Source organism: Heterodontus francisci, chromosome 2 (genome assembly GCF_036365525.1).
Source record: "Heterodontus francisci isolate sHetFra1 chromosome 2, sHetFra1.hap1, whole genome shotgun sequence".
Lineage (NCBI taxonomy): Eukaryota > Metazoa > Chordata > Chondrichthyes > Heterodontiformes > Heterodontidae > Heterodontus > Heterodontus francisci.
In genome coordinates, this window is record NC_090372.1 from 113967691 (window position 1) to 113985977 (window position 18287).

Sequence of the window (18287 nt, forward strand, 5' to 3'; positions counted from 1 at the left end):
GAGCTGGGGGTTTATATGCATAGATCTTTGGAGGCAGGACATATTGAAAGAGTAGTCAGCAAAGCATGTGGGTTCTTGGGTTTCATCAGTAGAGTTATTGAGTACAAAAGCAGGGAAGTTATGCTGAACCTATATAAAGCTCTAGTTTGGCCACAAATAATGTATTGTGCCTAAATAAAAACAAGAAATGATGGAAATACTCAGCAGGTCTGGCAGCATCTGTGGAAAGAGAAGCAGAGTTAACGTTTCGGGTCAGTGACCCTTCTTCGGAACTGGCAAATATTAGAAATGTCAAAGGTTATAAGAAAGTGAGGCGGGGGTGGGGAAAGAGATAACAAAAGAGGTGTAGATTGGACAAGGCCATATAGCTGACCAAAAGGTAATGGAGCAAAGGCAAACAATATGTTAATGGTGTGTTGAAAGACAAAGCATTAGTACAGATAGGGTGTTAACGGACTGAAGATTGAACAGCAGCAAGTACATACATGAAAAAAAACAGTGGGTAAGCAAACTGAACAAACTAAGATAAAATGAAAAGAACATACAAAAAAAAATCGTTAAAAAATTTAAAAAAGAAAAAAATAACGAAAAATAAAAGTAAAATGGGGGGCCCGTCATGTTCTGAAATTATTGAACTCAATGTTCAGTCCAGCAGGCTGTAGTGTGCCTAATCGGTAAATGAGATGCTGTTCCTCAAGCTTGCGTTGATGTTCACTGGAACACTGCAGCAAGCCCAGGATAGAGATGTGAGCATGAGAGCAGGGGGGTGTGTTGAAATGGCCAGCAACCGGACGCTCAGGGTCATACTTGCGGACTGAGTGGAGGTGTTCCGCAAAGCGGTCACCCAGTTTGCGTTTGGTCTCCCCAATGTAGAGGAGACCACATTGTGAGCACCGAATACAGTATACTGCATTGAAAGAAGTACAAGTAAATCGCTGCTTCACCTGAAAGGAGTGTTTGGGGCCTTGGATAGTGAGGAGAGAGGAGGTAAATGGGCAGGTATTGCACCTCCTGCGATTGCAGGAGAAGGTGCCATGGGAAGGGAACGAGGTGGTGGGGGTAATGGAGGAGTGGACCAGGGTGTTGCGGAGGGAATGATCCCTTCGGAATGCTGACAGGGGAAGGGAGAGGAAGATGCATTTGGTAGTGGCATCACGCTGGAGGTGGCGGAAATGGCGGAGGATGATCCTTTGGATATGGAGGCTGATGGGGTGGAAAGTAAGGACAAGGGGAACCCTGTCATGGTTCTGGGAGGGAGGGGATGGGGTGAGGGTAGAGGTTCGGGAAATGGGCCGGACACGGTTGAGGGCCCTGTCAACAACAGTGGGAGAATCCTCGGTTGAGGAAAAAGGAAGACATATCAGAAGCACCGTCATGGAAGATAGCATCATTAGAGCAGATGCATTGGAGACGGATAAACTGGGAGAATGGAATGGAGTCCTTACAGGAGGCAGGGTGTGAAGAAGTGTAGTCGAGGTAGCTGTGGGAGTCGGTGGGCTTATAATGGATATTAGTAGACAGTCTATCCACAGAGATGGAGACAGAGAAGTCGAGGAAGGGAAGGGAAGTGTCAGAGATGGACCATGTAAAGGTGAGAGAAGGGTGGAAATTGGAAGCAAAGTTGATAAAGTTTTCGAGTTCGGGGCGGGAGCAGGAAACGGCACCGATACAGTCATCAATGTACCGGAAAAAGAGTTGGGGGAGGGGGCCTGAGTAGGACTGGAACAAAGAATGCTCGACATATCCCACAAAAAGACAGGCATAACTCGGACCCATGCAGGTACCCATAGCAACACCTTTTACTTGAAGGAAGTGAGTGGAGTTGAAGGAGAAGTTGTTCAATGTGAGAACAAGTTCAGCCAGGCGCAGGAGAGGTGGTGGTGGATGGGGACTGGTTGGGTCTCTGTTCAAGGAAGAAACGGAGAGCCCTCAAACCGTCCTGGTGGGGGATGGAGGTGTAGAGCGATTGGACGTCCTTAGTGAAGAGGAGGCGGTTGGGACCAGGAAACTGGAAATTGTCAAAATGACGTAGGGCGTCAGAAGAGTCACGGATGTAGGTGGGAACAGACTGGACCAGCGGAGAAAAGATAGAGTCAAGATAGGAAGAAATAAGTTCAATGGGGCAGGAGCAGGCTGACACAATGAGTCTGCCAGGACAGTCCCGTTTGTGGATTTTGGGAAGGAGGTAGAAGCGGGCTGTCCGGGTTTGCGGGACTATGAGGTTGGAAGCTGTAGAGGGAAGATCTCCAGAGGAGATGAGGTCAGTGACAGTCCTTTGATGTTCAGTGGTGGGGTCATGGTCCAGAGGGAGGTAAGAAGAAGTGTCTGTGAGTTGGCTTTGAGCTTCTGCAAGGTAGAGGTCGGTACGCCATACAACAACAGCACCACCCTTGTCTGCAGGTTTGATGACCATGTTGGGGTTAGACCTGAGAGTACGGAGTGCCTCAAGTTCAGAGGGGGACAGGTTAGAGTGAGTGAGGGGGGCAGAGAAATTGAGATGACCAATGTGTCGCCGACAGTTTTCAATGAAGAGATCAAGAGCGGGTAAGAGGCCAGGGGGAGGGGTCCACAGAGAGGAAGAATGCTGGAGGCGGGTGAATAGGTCAACTGATCGGGGGGATCACCCCCGCCTCACTTGCCTATAACCTTTGACATTTCTAATATTTGCCAGTTCCGAAGAAGCGTCACTGACCCGTAACGTTAACTCTGCTTCTCTTTCCACAGATGCTGCCAGACCTGCTGAGTATTTCCAGAATTTCTTGTTTTTATTTCAGATTTCCAGCATCCGCAGTATTTTGCTTTTATTTTAATGTATTGTGTCTAGTTCTGTTCGCCACACTAAAGGGAGGATGTGAGGGTCCTTGAGAGGATGCAGAGCAAATTTACCCAAACAGTTCCAGGAACGAGGGATTTTAGGGATTCTGTGCCGTTATGACTCGATGACTAGGTTTCTTTGTTGCTAAAGATGTATTTGAACAATTTGCATGCTTGTTTTAAAGAATTTAGGGAAATCACCGGATAAATAACTCATTAATTTCTTGAAAATTTATCTATGATCTTCTCTGATGCATTTCAACACGTAAAAAATAACTGAATAAAATGTCTTTATATCTTTAGGGTGGAAAAGGTTCACAAGGAAGACCTGGTCCCTCTGGGCCTGCCGGGATTGGAGAACCTGGATTACCAGTAAGTTACTTTAAATATTTTTTAAAGCATGATGAAATTATCAAACTGCTTCATATTATATTCCACAAACTCCAAAATACTGAACCTTTTCTTGTTCTTTTTGCTATAATAATTTAACCTGTTTATTCTCAGAGTTCAGCTTTTCTCATTTACGATTAAGTTTATACATTGGGTAAAAATAATGGCTGGGATTTTATGGGCACCCCCCCACTGCCCCAAGGTAGGATCGGAGGCGGGGGACACGGAGTATCATGATGGGTAATGGGGGAGCAGAGGGCCTGTCGCCTCCCCATTGCCCAGCGATTTTCCCGGGTGTAGGATAGGCCGACGATGCCCTTCCTGCCCAGAGGCTTATTGAGGCCCTTAAGTGGTCTACTAACAACCAATTAAGGGCCTCCTCCTGCCGCCTCTGGGATCTTACCAGCGGTGGTGGGTCCACCGACCTGTGAGGTACCCTCCCTGCAGCTTTGGGGGTGGGGGGGATGGGTGTGGTCCCTTCTCCATGGGCAATTGTGGCCCATGGAGGATCCCCACTGGGAACAACTTCAGTCCCTGGGACCCCTTCCCCCGGACTGCATGACCACAGCTCCACGCCCCCTCGCCATAGCCTTCCAGACTGTCCCCAGTGACCCTGCTTCACCTATCTTTGTTCCAGGGTTCCACCGCTAGGGCTGGGTCCGAGGCCTCTGCAGTAGCAGCAGTGGCCTCCGATCCCAGTGGTGCTGCCGATACTGCTGAGCTGCTCTGATTGGCTGGCAGCTCTTGGAGGTGGGATACCCATCCCTTTAAAGTCTTTTAGAGGGACAGGGATCCTGCCTCCTACAATTTTGAATCAAAAAGACCGGAGGATCACTCCAGGGTGGGGTACGAAACGGCAGAGGCTGGGTTTGCCCTGCCTTTTCAGCCTGGCGACGGGGGCCCTGCCTCCAGCACAAAATCTAGTCCAATGATTTTGAGTCCTTTGAGGATTGAAAGACAGGCCATGAGAAGTACAAAACTAAGAATTGCAGATATTAAATGTTTTAAATGTTAAATGCACACATTATTTCCTGCAATGAAGACAAAGCTTTTGAGAGGTCACCCCAAAGGAGACCTGCCGATTTGAGAGTCAAACCTGTCAGTTGCTGCACATCCTTGAAGGTTGACTTCAGAACCTCCATTTAGTCACAATGTTCCTCGAACATCCTTTTTTTTCAGGCACGTACCCATGAATTCTGGAACCCACAGCTACTCAGCCTTCTCCTCAGCCTCCGCTGGGAAGGTGACACATCCTCACCTTCTTCCCAGTCCCTTGAGATCCCTAGTGCTCTGTGCATCATTCAGTGTCACATCCTCCGTAATACTGTTTAATCATCCCGTTTTCTGATGCTTGGGTGTGAGGAAGCAAGTGGATGATCCCAAGTTCAAGCCCTCTTTACTAAAGTGCAATGTGATGGGTTAGTTGTGCAACTATTCTTTAAGAAGGAGAAGACTGTGCGAGTGTCTAGAGTGGGCAAGGAAGAAAAGGAAGAGTGATTTTGGATGTTGTTGTTGACAGACAGCATGTAGATGAGAAATAGGAGAGGATGAAGTATAGATGCTTTGAGGATCAGGAAGAGAAGCCATTGAAAGTGATTCTTTGACTATGACTGGATAGATAAGAATGGAACCAGGCAAATGCTGTCCAACCCAACCGGACAACGATGGAGAGGTGTTGGAGGAGGATGATTAGATTAGAGATACAGCACTGAAACAGGCCCTTCGGCCCACCGAGTCTGTGCCGAACATCAACCACCCATTTATACTAATCCTACACTAATCCCCTATTCCTACCAAACATCCCCACCTGTTCTTATATTTCCCTACCACCTACCTATACTAGTGACAATTTATAATGGCCAATTTACCTATCAACCTGCAAGTCTTTTGGCTTGTGGGAGGAAACCGGAGCACCCGGAGAAAACCCACGCAGACACAGGGAGAACTTGCAAACTCCACACAGGCAGTACCCGGAATCGAACCCGGGTCCCTGGAGCTATGAGGCTGCGGTGCTAACCACTGCGCCACTATGCCGCCCCAATGACCATGATGTGGTCAACTGTGTCAAAAGATTCAGACAAGACAAGGAGGGAGAGTTTACCTCTGTCACATTCACATGGGATATCATTTGTGACTTTGATAAGGACAATTTTAGTATTGTGGCAGGGGAAAAAATCTGATTGGAGGGGTTCAATCATGGAGTTCCGGGAAAGGTGGGCATGGATTTGGCAGGCAACAGCATGTTCAAGGACTTTGGCAAGCAGGGGGCAGGCAGGAAAGTGGAGTTTAGTCCATGACCAGATCAGTCATGATCTTATTGAATGGCAGAGCGGGCCCGAGGGGCCAAATGGCCTACTCCTGCTTCTATTTTTTATATTCTTTTGAAAGAGAGGTTGGAGATGGGGGCAGTAGTTTGCAAGGATAGAGGAGTCAAGAGTTTGTTTTTTGAGGAGATGGGGATGGTGGTAGATTTTAAGGAGACACCAGCAGGAACAAATAGTGTAACAGCATTGTGGGCGCGGAGCAACAGAACTGCGCTGTACCCTTGACCGCCCTGCATCATTGAAATTTCCTATTGGTTGTCATTAACCTGGGTATTAGACAGTGCTGGAGGCAGTCTATTGTGCACAGAGACAGGAAGCAAGCAAGCAATTCAGGCCTTAAAGGCAACAGCAGCATTGGAGAGACTGATACAATTAAAGTCCTTTGCCGAAATTTAGCCAATATTTTATCTGAGCATCTTTTGTTTAATTCATGCCTGCCAGAAACTGTAATTTGCATATCAGTAGCCTTCTCATTAATTTAAAGGTTCTGTCCTGTGCGAATAAGTTTGAGGTGCTGTACCATTGCTGGAATGCCAGCACGTACAAAGCGGCAGTCTGCCCTGCAGGGAAGTGGTAAAAGGTCAGCACCATTTGTCAAGCAGTAAGTGCAGGAATGGGGTAACAAGTGTGTGTATGAAGAATGTTGGGATACAGTTTTGTCTTCATTGCATGGACCAGAATCCAGTGGAGTGGATTGCACCCCCTGTCCAAAATCCTACCTGATTTTCATTCTGTGGAAATCAGGTGGGTTCTATAATGGTCAGCAATCTGCTCTGATCACTGGCCAGGCAGTGAAGATAAAAAACTACTTAAATGGGTGAGCTGCTTGTGGAGCTACAACAGTTGATGACAGCTCACCAAGATTATTTAGATAAGGCAGGAGGTCCCTATTCAGGCCAGCCTTGGGCTTCCAGGTTCAGGCATGCTTTCTGGCTCTATCATCACCTGAAAGCGGGTGACAATGAATTTCTTCCCCTATTTCTGCAGTTGAATAACAAATGAAAAAGTTAGGAAATCTAAATCTAAAAAGATATCTAATGTTGAGTACTTATAACACATTTTCTGTTTTAGCAAAAATAAGTTTGAAGCCTCTTACAAGTGTTTACTGGAACAGGAAGAATAGAAAGAAAAGGGAATATGAAAAAGCACACTTTTTCCAAAATGTATTTTTCTTTATCAGGCAATATTGACTCATCAAAATATTCAAAAATGTAACGTCTCCCACACTTTCCTGTTTTTCTTCAAAGTTTAGGAACATTTATGCTTCCTATCATCAGATTCTCAGAAGTACTTTAACATTTTTCACAGCTGCAAAAATGCTTTAGATTTTCCATCTGACTTGGCAATTAAATAGATTTTTCTGAATTCAGAATTTAGCCTCTCCTTTTTAGAAATTGCATGGTGTATGATTTGCCCTTCAAAGTCTCCAATATTCCAGGCAGGATGCACTTTCTTACTATAAACAGGAATTGTGCTGTGCTCCCCCCCTCCCCCCCACCCATATTGATACATTGATACAGGCCAAAAGATCGGAGTTCAGTGGTCGCACCCGAAACAGGCATCAAGCCCTTTGCATATTAAAATAAGGAGCCGTACGCTTATTTGAATCCCCCATAATGAGATTGGCCTGTCTTGAGGAAACTGGCGCTGGCAGAGACTCTATTCAAAAAGCCAGGTCATATTTTCAGCCTAACAGGAGCTGCCTGTTAGGATGCAACCAAGAACTTGAGTTTTAAAAATAGATTTACCTGAATGTGGAACAGAGATGAGCGGGAGTGCTCCTGAAGAACATGGGCACCTGCTGGACTTCAACACCACCCCTCCCCCCCCCACCCCACGTTCCACCCCTCTCTAATCGTTGTGGCTCTCCTGATCAACACCAATCCCCTGCCTGATTGTTGTGGTTCCCTGCCTATTCCGCCCTCCCCATACCCTTACTGATTACAGCTTACCCTCCCTCCAGCCATTATCCCACCCCTCTCCTAACCTAATCTTGCTCGTTGCCCCTCCGCCCATTGCTCCTGCCACAAATGTTTGCACACCTTCCTTACTTACCTCACTTACAGCCCAAACTGTTTCCTGGGATTTACTTTTGGACTTCTGCTGGCGCAATAAGTGATCAGACATTCATATGTCTGTGGAGGTGTGACAGACAGCAGTAAATTGCACATAAATGTTATTGAGACCCAGTTTTGGTGCAGCTGAAGAACACTTGCTGGGACGCTGCTGGTCGATAAATTTCTACCCCATAATCTCAAAGATATTTTTCTTGCCTTCAAAGAAGATAAATCAAAATGTTAGGATAACAATTTATTCTTACATTTCAAAGTACTTAACCAAAGGGGTGGCTATCCTTGGAATTGCTGCTGATGTGCTGCCATATCTTTGGCAAAGGTCTGGTACAGTGAGAGAAGCTCTGAGGAAAATCTTCCCTCCCCCTCTCCCACCATGACTGGTTCCACAGATGACACCTCAGTAGTCCCAATAGATTTGATCAATAGGAGTAATTTTTCAACTTTCCTCCCAGGTATAAAGTTGGCATTGCAGATTGGCGACCTGTTACAGCAAATGCCTCATTTGCATTTCTGTTGATTTCAGTCGATTTGGAATGCCAGTTATGCTGGTTTTATGAACGGGCAGCAAGTTGAAAATCTACGCCTTACTATCAGGGATAGTTGCACCAAGATGTTGCACCATGGACATTTGACAATATTATTGACTCAGCCACAGACATAGGGGCAATTAATCTGTACATAAAGTGTATAGCCAACCTAATGCCATCAAAACACAGTCCAATTTAAAACTTAGTTCACCGTATAAATAAAGTAGCTACGCATACAAAAATCAATGGAGATCAGCACAACTGTATTAGCTAGCTAGCAAGCAAAATAGTTTGCAATGCCAATGCGAATTATTTTTGTTGACACAACAGAGCTAGCTAGACCATGTCACGGAGTGGTAGATGGACCTTATTGGATGACCTCTGTGGATTCACGCTATGTCAGGAGTGCAAATTCATTCAATAAACCATGAAACTCAAGGAGAGGATTGTTATTGTGGTTATTGAGGTGAGGCAGTAGAAAAATCAGCAATAGGAAGGCAGACCATTTCTCACATTGCTATTGTCACAAGACAATTTAATCCATGATGGTAAATGTTTGTGCAACTTCTCTACCTGCTTGTAATATGTGTCTGAAGACAGGGCAGCCAACAAAAGGGCAGTGGTCTCCAAATCAGGTGAATTTTATAAGATGGAACAGATAGTACTTCAGAAGAATAAAAGCAAAGTACTGCGGATGCTGGAAATCTGAAATAAAAACAGAAAGTGCTGTAAAAGCTCAGCAAGTCTGGCAGCATCTGTGGAGAGAGAAGCAGAGTTAACATTTCAGGTCAGTGACCCTTCTTCAGAACTGGCAGATAGAAGAAATGGAAAAGATTTTAAGCGAGTAAAGCGGGGATGGGGCAAGAAATAACAAAAAAGGTATTGATAAGACAAAGGTCACTGAATAGCTGACCAGAAGTTTATGGAGCAAAGGCAAACAATATGTTAGTGGTGTGCTGAAAGACAAAGCATTAGTACAGAGAGGGTGTTAATGGACTGAAAACTGAACAGCCACAAGCACAAACATGAAAAAAACAGTGGGTAACCATAGTAGAAACAAACTGAACAAGCTAAAATAAAATAAACACAAAAAATAAAAGAAAAAAGAAAAAATAACTAAAGATGAAAGTAAAATGGGGGGCCCTTCATGCTCTGAAATTATTGAACTCAGTGTTCGGTCCGGCAAATTCGGTAAATGAGTTGCTGTTCCTCGAGCTTGTGTTGATGTTCACTGGAACACTGCAGCAATCTCAGGACAGAGATGTGAGCATGAGAGCAGGGGTGTGTGTTGAAATGGCCAGCAACCGGAAGCTCAGGGTCATGCTTTCAGACTGAGCGGAGGCATTCCGCAAAGCGGTCACCCAGCCTCCGTTTGGTCTCCTCAATGTAGAGGAGACCACATTGTGAGCAATGAATACAGTATACTGCAGTATACAATGCAAACTTCAGCAGCTGATAGGGACTAATGCCCTTCCAGATCCTTCTTCCGCTTCACTTCCCTCTGACCCCACCCCTTCTGATCTGACCCCTTCCCGTGTATTCACTATACCCTCTGACCTTCCCCTCTCTGACGCTGAACGTTCTGTACTCAGCAAAGGACTCCGTTTTATCCCCTTATGCCCCCACCTCAATGAATTTTGCGCTCGTCATGCCGTTGAGCTCTTCTTCCGTTGCCTCCGCCTTCGGGCTCAGTTCTTTGACCGGGAGTCCTCCCCCCGATCAGCAGACCCATTCACCCGCCTCCAGCATTCTCCTTCTACCTTTACCCCTCCCTCTGGCCTCTACCCGCTCTTGATCTTTTCATTGAAAACTGTCGGCGAGACATTGGTCATCTCAATTTCTCTGCCCTCCTCACTCATTTTAACCTGTCCCCCTCTGAAGTGGCTGCACTCCGTACTCCCAGGTCTCAACCCGACATTGCCAACAAACCTGCAGACAAAGGTGGTGCTGTTGTTGTATGGCGTACTGACCTCTACCTTGTAGAGGCTCAGTGCCAACTCTCAGACACTTCTTCCTACTTCCCCCTGGACCATGACGCCACCACCGAACATCAAGCGACTGTCCACAGGACTGTCACTGACCTCATCTCCTCTGGAGATCTTCCCTCTGCAGCTTCCAACCTCATAGTCCCACAACCCCGGACAGCTTGCTTCTACCTCCTTCCCAAAATCCACAAACAGGACTGTCCCGGCAGACCCATTGTTTCAACCTGTTCCTGCCCCACTGAACTTATTTCTTCCTATCTTGACTCTACCTTTTCTCCGCTGGTCCAGTCGCTTCCCACCCACATCCATGACTCTTCTGACGCCCTATGCCATTTTGACAATTTCCAGTTTCCTGGCCCCAAATGCCTCCTCTTCACTAATGATGTCCAATCTCTCTACACCTCCATCCCCCACCAGGACGGTCTGAGGGCTCTCCACTTCTTCCTTGAACAGAGGCCCAACCAGTCCCTATCCACCGCCACCCTCCTCCGCCTGGCTGAACTTGTTCTCACATTGAACAACTTTTCCTTCAACTCCACTCACTTCCTTCAAGTAAAAGGTGTTGCTATGAGTACCCGCATGGGTCCTAGTTATGCCTGTCTTTTTGTGGGATATGTCGAACATTCCTTGTTCCAGTCCTACTCAGGCTCCCTCCCCCAACTCTTTTTCTGGTACATTGATGACTGTATCAGTGCTGTTTCCTGCTCCCGCCCCGAACTCGAAAACTTTATCAACTTTGCTTCCAATTTCCACCCTTCTCTCACCTTTACATGATCCATCTCCGACACTTCCCTTCCCTTCCTCGACTTCTCTGTCTCCATCTCTGGGGATAGGCTGTCTATTAATATTCATTATAAGCCCTCCGACTCCCACAGCTACCTCGACTACACTTCTTCACACCCTGCCTCCTGTAAGGACTCCATTCCAATCCCCCAGTTTCTCCATCTCCGAGGCATCTGCTCTGATGATGCTACCTTCCATGACAGCGCTTCTGATATGTCTTCCTTTTTCCTCAACCGAGGATTCCCCCCCACTGTGGTTGATAGGGCCCTCAACTGTGTCCGGCCCATTTCCCGCACCCCTACCCTCACCCCATCCCCTCCCTACCAGAACCGTGACAGGGTTCCCCTTGTCCTCACTTTCCACCCCATCAGCCTCCATATCCAAAGGACCATCCTTCGCCATTTCCATCACCTCCACATGATGCCACTCCCAAAGGCATCTTCCTCTCCCTTCCCCTGTCAGCATTCCGAAGGGATTGTTCCTTCCGCAACACCCTGGTTCCCTCCTCGTCCCCTTCCCACGGCAACTTCCCCTGCAAGCGCAGGAGGTGTAATACCTGCCCATTTACCTCCTCTCTCCTCACTATCCAAGGCCCCAAACACTCCTTTCAGGTGAAGCAGAGATTTACTTGTGCTTCTTTCAATGCAGTATACTGTGTTCGTTGCTCACAATGTGGTCGCGTCTACACTGGGGTGACCAAACGGAGATTGGGTGACCGCTTTGTGGAACACCTCCACTCAGTCCGAAAGCATGACCCTGAGCTTCCGGCTGCTGGCCATTTCAACACACCCCCCTGCTCTCATGCTCACATCCTGAGATTGCTGCAGTATTCAGGTAAATATCAACACAAGCTCGAGGAACAGCATCTCATTTATCAATTAGGCACGCTACAGCCTGCCGGATTGAACATTGAGTTCAATAATTTCAGAGCATGACGAGCCCCCCATTATACTTTTATCTTTAGTTATTTTTTCTTTTTCTTTTATTTTTTGTGTTTATTTTATTTTACTTTGTTCAGTTTGTTTCTTCTGTGCCTAACCACTGTTTTTTTCATGTTTGTGCTTGTGGCTGTTCAGTTTTTAGTCTATTAACACCCTCTCTGTACTAATGCTTTGTCTTTCAGCACACCACTAACATATTGTTTGCCTTTGCTCCATGACCTTCTGGTCAGCTATTCTGTGATCTTGTCCTATCAATACCTTCTCTTTTGTTATCTCTTGCCCCACTCCCGCTTTACTTGCTTCAAATCTTTTCCATTTCTTATATTTGCCAGTTCTGAAGAAGGGTCACTGACCTGAAACGTTGACTCTGCTTCTCTGTCCACAGATGCTGCCAGACCTGCTGAGTTTTTCCAGCACTTTCTGTTTTTATTTCAGTACTTCAGAAGAGTCATGTAAAGCAGAAAAGCAGAGTGGGACAGGAAGGGACAGAGAGATTAACAGTAGGTTGCCGAGACTAGTTTATTCATATTGACAGGCTGTTAAACTAGGTTCTGGATTCTAAAATACAAAAACAACAACATCGCTCATGGACATAATGTCATTTACTCAGCAAAGCTAGTGCCAAAATTAGATAAACACAATTACAAATAAATAGCACCCTTCAGTTCCTCCAATAAAGCCATTATGCTAAATTCACTTATGTTTGTATCTCAGTCTATCACTGTCGATTCTGATTCAGCTCTGACAAGATAATTATTAATAAAAAAGCTTTTCTGCAAAAAGTTAAGCAGTTGTTACTGCATGTATTATTTGGTGACAAAATGTTTAGTAATGTTTCGTCACTATCTGTAAGATTGTACTCCAGGCTTACTGATTTATATCCAAGCCAAATTTCTTACCTGTTAGCAAAAGTGTACTTTTAATGTAATATAATTATATGATACAGACAACTTTCAAATGTTATTGGCCACTTAGGTTATCTGCCCTCAAACTGGATATTAAATGATGCACATTGCAGTTACTGATCTTTGACATGCTTGTAAAACTTGTCCTTTAATCCAATTTGCAGCAAAACAAAAATCAGTCAATGACTGTTTATAACAGGGTCATTGATCACATAATAATTTTTTACTACTTCTTCCCCAACAGTTTTTAAAACTGCAAATGCAGCATGGATTTTGTTATCATAGATTAAGGTTCATTAATGCTATCCATTACATTGTATATACTAACTATTGTATATGAGTCAGCAGCATCTTGTTTTTGTCAAAATTTCTCAGCCCCATTACACCATACTGTTGCATTCATGAGGAACATACAGTGCTGACTTCTGGAGATTCCTCAGATTTTTCTTCCCCTCAATACATGTTCTGGAACAATGTGATTCCAAATGGATAGCAGCAGAATTGCAACATTTATATAGAAGTAAACGTCAAGCAACTTTCAACATGTCCCTGAGTTTGTGTCCCGAGTGAAAGTAATGCATGCCAGAGTGTAGAAATTGAGACATTCCCTAAGTGACTTTTGCCATTTTAAAATGAGTTTACATAACACAAACCTTTAATAACCTAGCTGTTAGGTTATTTTAAAACACAAGGTTAAAGGCTTGGAGCAGGGGTGTCCAACATTTTCGCATGCGAGACAATTTACAATATTTGTCCTACATAAAGGGCTGGTGAGACAATTTTGGAAAGATAAAGGCATTAAAAATTTAACATACTATTAATCAAAACAGCAACAAATGTGCATTGTTGTGAAGAATTTTTAAATGAGAAGATTAATTTATTGACTTACTATGTTGGGCACTGATTTGGTGAGATACCTGGCATTTTGCTTGCTTGCACACATGATCACTGTATTCCTGCACACTTCTTGTAGCAATGCAGAGTATTCCGGATAGATGTCCATCTATCAGGAGTGATCTTGATCGCTCTCTCTCCCTTCTCTCTCTCTCTTTCCCTCTGTCTGTCTCTCTTCCCCCCCAGTCTGTGTCATCTCCCTTATCTGAGTCATCCTCTCCCCATATTGTTCCCTCTCTGTGTCATTTCCCCCCATGTTGTCATCCTCTGTGTTGTACCCCTGTGCCATCCCTTCCCCACCGCATTGTCCTCCTTCTTTGTGTTGTCCCATCTCTCTGTATCATCACCCCTCTCTCCATTCCCCCTCTCTCTGCCCCCTTTATCTGTGCCCCCATTTTCTCTCTCTATGTCCCCTGTCTCTCCTTCTCTCTGCTCCCTATCTCTCTCTCTCTCTCTGCCCTCCACTCTCTCTCTGTGCAACCTCCCCAAACTCTGCCCCTGACCATTGTTAAGAGCAACTTCTGAACTTTGGACAGATTTGTGGTTTTCTGACAGGCTTTTAAAAAATATCAGAACCTGCCAGAAAAGCACAAAGCTGCCAGAAGTTTGGAAGTCTCTGTTCTCATTCTCAGCACCTGTCAGCTGTGAAACTGACTGCTATAATTTTTTTAAAGCCAGTCTGGTCAGAAAGAAGAAACCAATGGGAAATTTCTCATCCCTGAAATTACCAGCCATGGATCTCAATTTTATTTTACCACGGACACTGGTGTCTGTGTACAGACATGTTTCCGCCCCCTGCTTAGTATTCTAAACTGTATTTGATCATTTATATCTATAATTATCCTGGAATGTTCAGAAATGTAAAATCCTTTCTGAAGGAGTTAGTTGATATGACAGGAATTAATTGGGGGAGTGCTTGACCTAATTGTCCACGTCTGCAGAGGTGAGACATTTAATGATCAAAAAAGGTAAATTGAAGCATTAGCACTGTTACATCATTCAGTTTACTCTGAAACAATTCTGAAAAAAGTAGAATTTGAATAATACCATGTTTCAAAATATGGAAATATTACAATGCTCAGAGCTGCACAGGAAATCCAAGTAATCACAGGGGAAGGAATACAGGAGTGGACTGAATTCCCTCCCTGCAGTAATACAGACACAAAGCAAGAATGAAAGTTGTGAATAAATAGAAAGGTTTAGAAGATTTAAGCTTTCTTGAGGATATTACAAGGGCTTAAGTATTTTTATTTCCTGTATAACAATAAGCCAGTCATAAAATTGTGGAATTGGAATGAAAGAGAATGACCTATTAGATAACAGCATAAATTGAATTATATAGTCAAAGAAACACACAAAGGGTGTAATGGTTTCATTATGAATTCAAATGAACAAATGAGGCTTGCTTAATGAAGACCACTGGTTTTCAAACTGGGGTTGCTGATTCCCTCACAGTGAGAGGATCCCAGGGAATCACAAGGTCATGGCTCTTCTGTCCATCTGGTGGGAAGTATACTGTGTGCTGCGAGCATGGTGCCTCAAGAATCCTGTTTCCTGCACTTCTCTGTATTTGTTGATGAACTGGTGGAGTCAACAACTTGATCCCATTAAGAAAGGCAGCCTGTCCCTTTGAACTGCTCCAGCCAGTGAATTCCTGAAGCAACAGCCAATTTCCACCCCCACCTTCTCCTCCACAACTGTGAGCTTCCAAGCCTAGGGAGCCTTATTGCTGGAGTCTGCCAAAACTATTCAAATGAGGCTGCTCCAGGGAGATTTGCCAGGATCAGGATGGAAATCCTGCCCCACACTCCCATGCTGGCAATCCCAACAGAGAAAAAATCCTGGCTTATTTTCATAACTTAGAACAGGAGCCTAGATGCATCTGTATTTGCCGGAGATACACACCACCCCCTACCCCGCCACCTACCCCACCCCCCAACCCGCCCCACTCCCCACCGCCATAGAAAAGTTTGGAAAGCATTCTCATAGAGAACATCTGGCGATACTTAAATTCCTAGTGCTTTGCTGTGAATCACTTTGTTTGGGTTCATTATGGTCAATAATATTCATCATTATCACTGATCCATGTAATGGTAAAAGTAGTATTAATAGGGTTTTGTTTTGTTCATTTGCACACTACATGCTGGTCTATGCTTTATGACGTAATCTGTAAAAGTATCTGTTTGAAATGATCTGTTTTGACAAAAGCAACAGAAAAATTGCAGTGCAGATTCAATAAAAGCTTACCAGGTATAAGGGGATATAGTTGTGCACAATGACTTTTCTCATATTTTTTACCAGGCCTGAGAAGGAGTTACCTGATCTATACCTTCAAGCTATGATTAGGTAAATAGTGATAGATTGTTTACACTGGTCATCAAGATCGTACTGAGCAGGCACAAACTTAAAATGATAACAAAAAGAATTGAACGGGAGGCTAGAAAACAACTCAATGCTGTTGGCTGGTTAGAATATAAATTCTCTGTGACAAGTTTTGAGTTTTAACTAGTAATCTTTCATGTGGAATCTTATCAAATGCCTTTTGAAGCTAAATGAATAACATTGTAGGAATTACTACCATGGACTTGGGCTGTCATCTCCTCAAAGAAATCAATGAGAGTGATCAGACAGCATCTTCCTTGTTTAAAGCCATGTTGATAAAAATTGGGATACATTGGTATCTCATTCAGAGATAACTGAGGTGAAAATAATGTATTAGAGGGTATTGCTTGACATTGAAGCAAACTACAGCAATTGGTCAGTATTTAATCTTGAGTTGGGAGTGCTTAATACTGATACCACGGGCTAGAAATTGGATAGCCTCAGTTTTGGGGCGTGGGGGTTGCGATTTGTGACCTGCGCACACCCGTTTGAGATGGGCAACACACAAACTTGGTGTACCCACCTCATCTAAATGATAGCAGCATTGACCCGAGTGGCTCCAAAACTGCTTCTCTGTCCTCCATGTTGCTTGCGTCTGTGGTGGTGGTGTCAAACAATGTTGTTTGCAAATCAAGTGGTGCAGTCAGCTTGTCCTTCTTAAAGGCTCAGTCCCTATTAAAGGGAGGGTGCACACCTGAAGTGAAAGCTCTGGGAAAATCAACTTGGAAGATTCCATGAACTGCAATGGAGCAGCACACAAGGGAGTACACTCCCCGGTTCATTGATGACACTTGGAGGCTCTGGTGAGCAAAGTGAGCTCCAGGAGGGATGTTATGTTTCCCCGGTGGGCAGGAATCCCTCAGGCACCAACCTCAGAAGAGTGGAAGCACATTGCCTGGGAGGTCTCTGCCTAGAGTCTTGTCCCCAGGACATGGCAGCAGTGCCAGAAAAAGTACAAAGATCTCACACAGGTGGTCAAGGTAAGTGAATGCATCCTCATATGACATCTCATACCCACCACACCATTAACCTCTCCTTATGCTCAATGCACCACACCCCATCACTCACTCAACAACACTCCCTGGCACTCAGGATTCAAACCTAACATTCGGATACTCCACCTCACCCTCACACGCATTCCAATTATGCCAACATCACACCCTCCTCTCACTGCCTCCACAGATCTCCAGCTATTTAGCTATGGCAGGCACATCATTCAAACACAGTGCCACATAATCACTGACAGTCTGCCCTCTCTTGTGCAGGGGAAGGCCACACACAGCATTAGGGAGACCCAGAGAACTGGAAGGGTCATGTACAACCCCATTCCCTGAGCCCCTGGCGGAGATGGTGCTCAAGATCACGAGGCCCAGAGGTGACAAAGCTTGTGGCATCTGCTGCCGCAAGGCTGTACAGGATGACAGCAAGTGACAGCTTTATGCCCCCTCTCAACTCCCTCCTCACCTTCATCTTGAGATGTGTTATCAATTGAAAGCTTCAGAAGGTATCACCATGGAGCTTCTGTTTTCCTCCCCACCAACCCTTCCATCACCCAATCCTCCCCTTCCACTGGTACGCTTTCAGAAACCCAAGAGTTGTCACCTGGATAGCCTCAGCAGAGCCAGGAGGAACAAGAGGAGGAAACCCACAGTCGTGATGAGGATGCATCATCACTCAATCTGACACTCACAGCCACCAGCTCAAATACTGGCACACTGTGAAGTTTAGAGGCTAGTATAGAGTCAGAATCTGCATGTGGTGAGTCACCAGGCGCAAGTGGTCTGCAGCCAGGCCAGGGGGAAAGGGTAGCTTGTGTGCAGCTCCCCAGGGGGTAAGGCTGTGGATGAGTTCTGCTACAGGAGTCTCAGATGAGGACTTTGATGGGGTGGCATACAAGAGAATGCTGATTATGGTGCACACTGAGATTCTTGGGGCATTGGCAGGCCTGCCAGACCACCTCCTATCACTGTCTAGGACTATGGAGGAGTCTGGCTCCAGTGTGGCAGAGGGCATCACACGGAGTCCATGCTTTCCAGTGTGAAAGTTAAGGCAAACTCTATGACAGTATTGGCAGACCAACTCATGATGGAGCATCTGGTTGTTGCTGTCTCAGCTTCCACTGCAGTACAGGTGGAATCATCCCGACATTATTGTGTTGCAAGGGAGCTCAGATGGAGGTCATGTGATCCATGGGTAGATGTCATGCAGGCTCAGACTGCTGCCATTGTACATGTGGACTCGGTGCACAAAGATGTATGCAGGCTCTC

The 18287-nt window shown here is 45.3% G+C and overlaps 1 protein-coding gene across 4 annotated transcripts in view; it reads left to right on the plus strand.

The window, feature by feature from the left end:
• The window catches only part of LOC137346255 (collagen alpha-1(XXVIII) chain-like), a 311231-nt gene that overhangs the window by 146784 nt on the left and 146160 nt on the right, over positions 1-18287 (plus strand). For all 4 annotated transcript variants that reach the window (XR_010968689.1, XR_010968688.1, XR_010968690.1 and 1 more), the window contains exon 13: positions 3118-3186. Coding sequence is in view for 1 of the 4 variants with exons in the window: in XM_068009727.1 (XP_067865828.1) it covers positions 3118-3186 (69 nt within the window). In the remaining 3 variants the exon portion in view is untranslated. The remainder of the gene's footprint in view (positions 1-3117; positions 3187-18287) is intronic.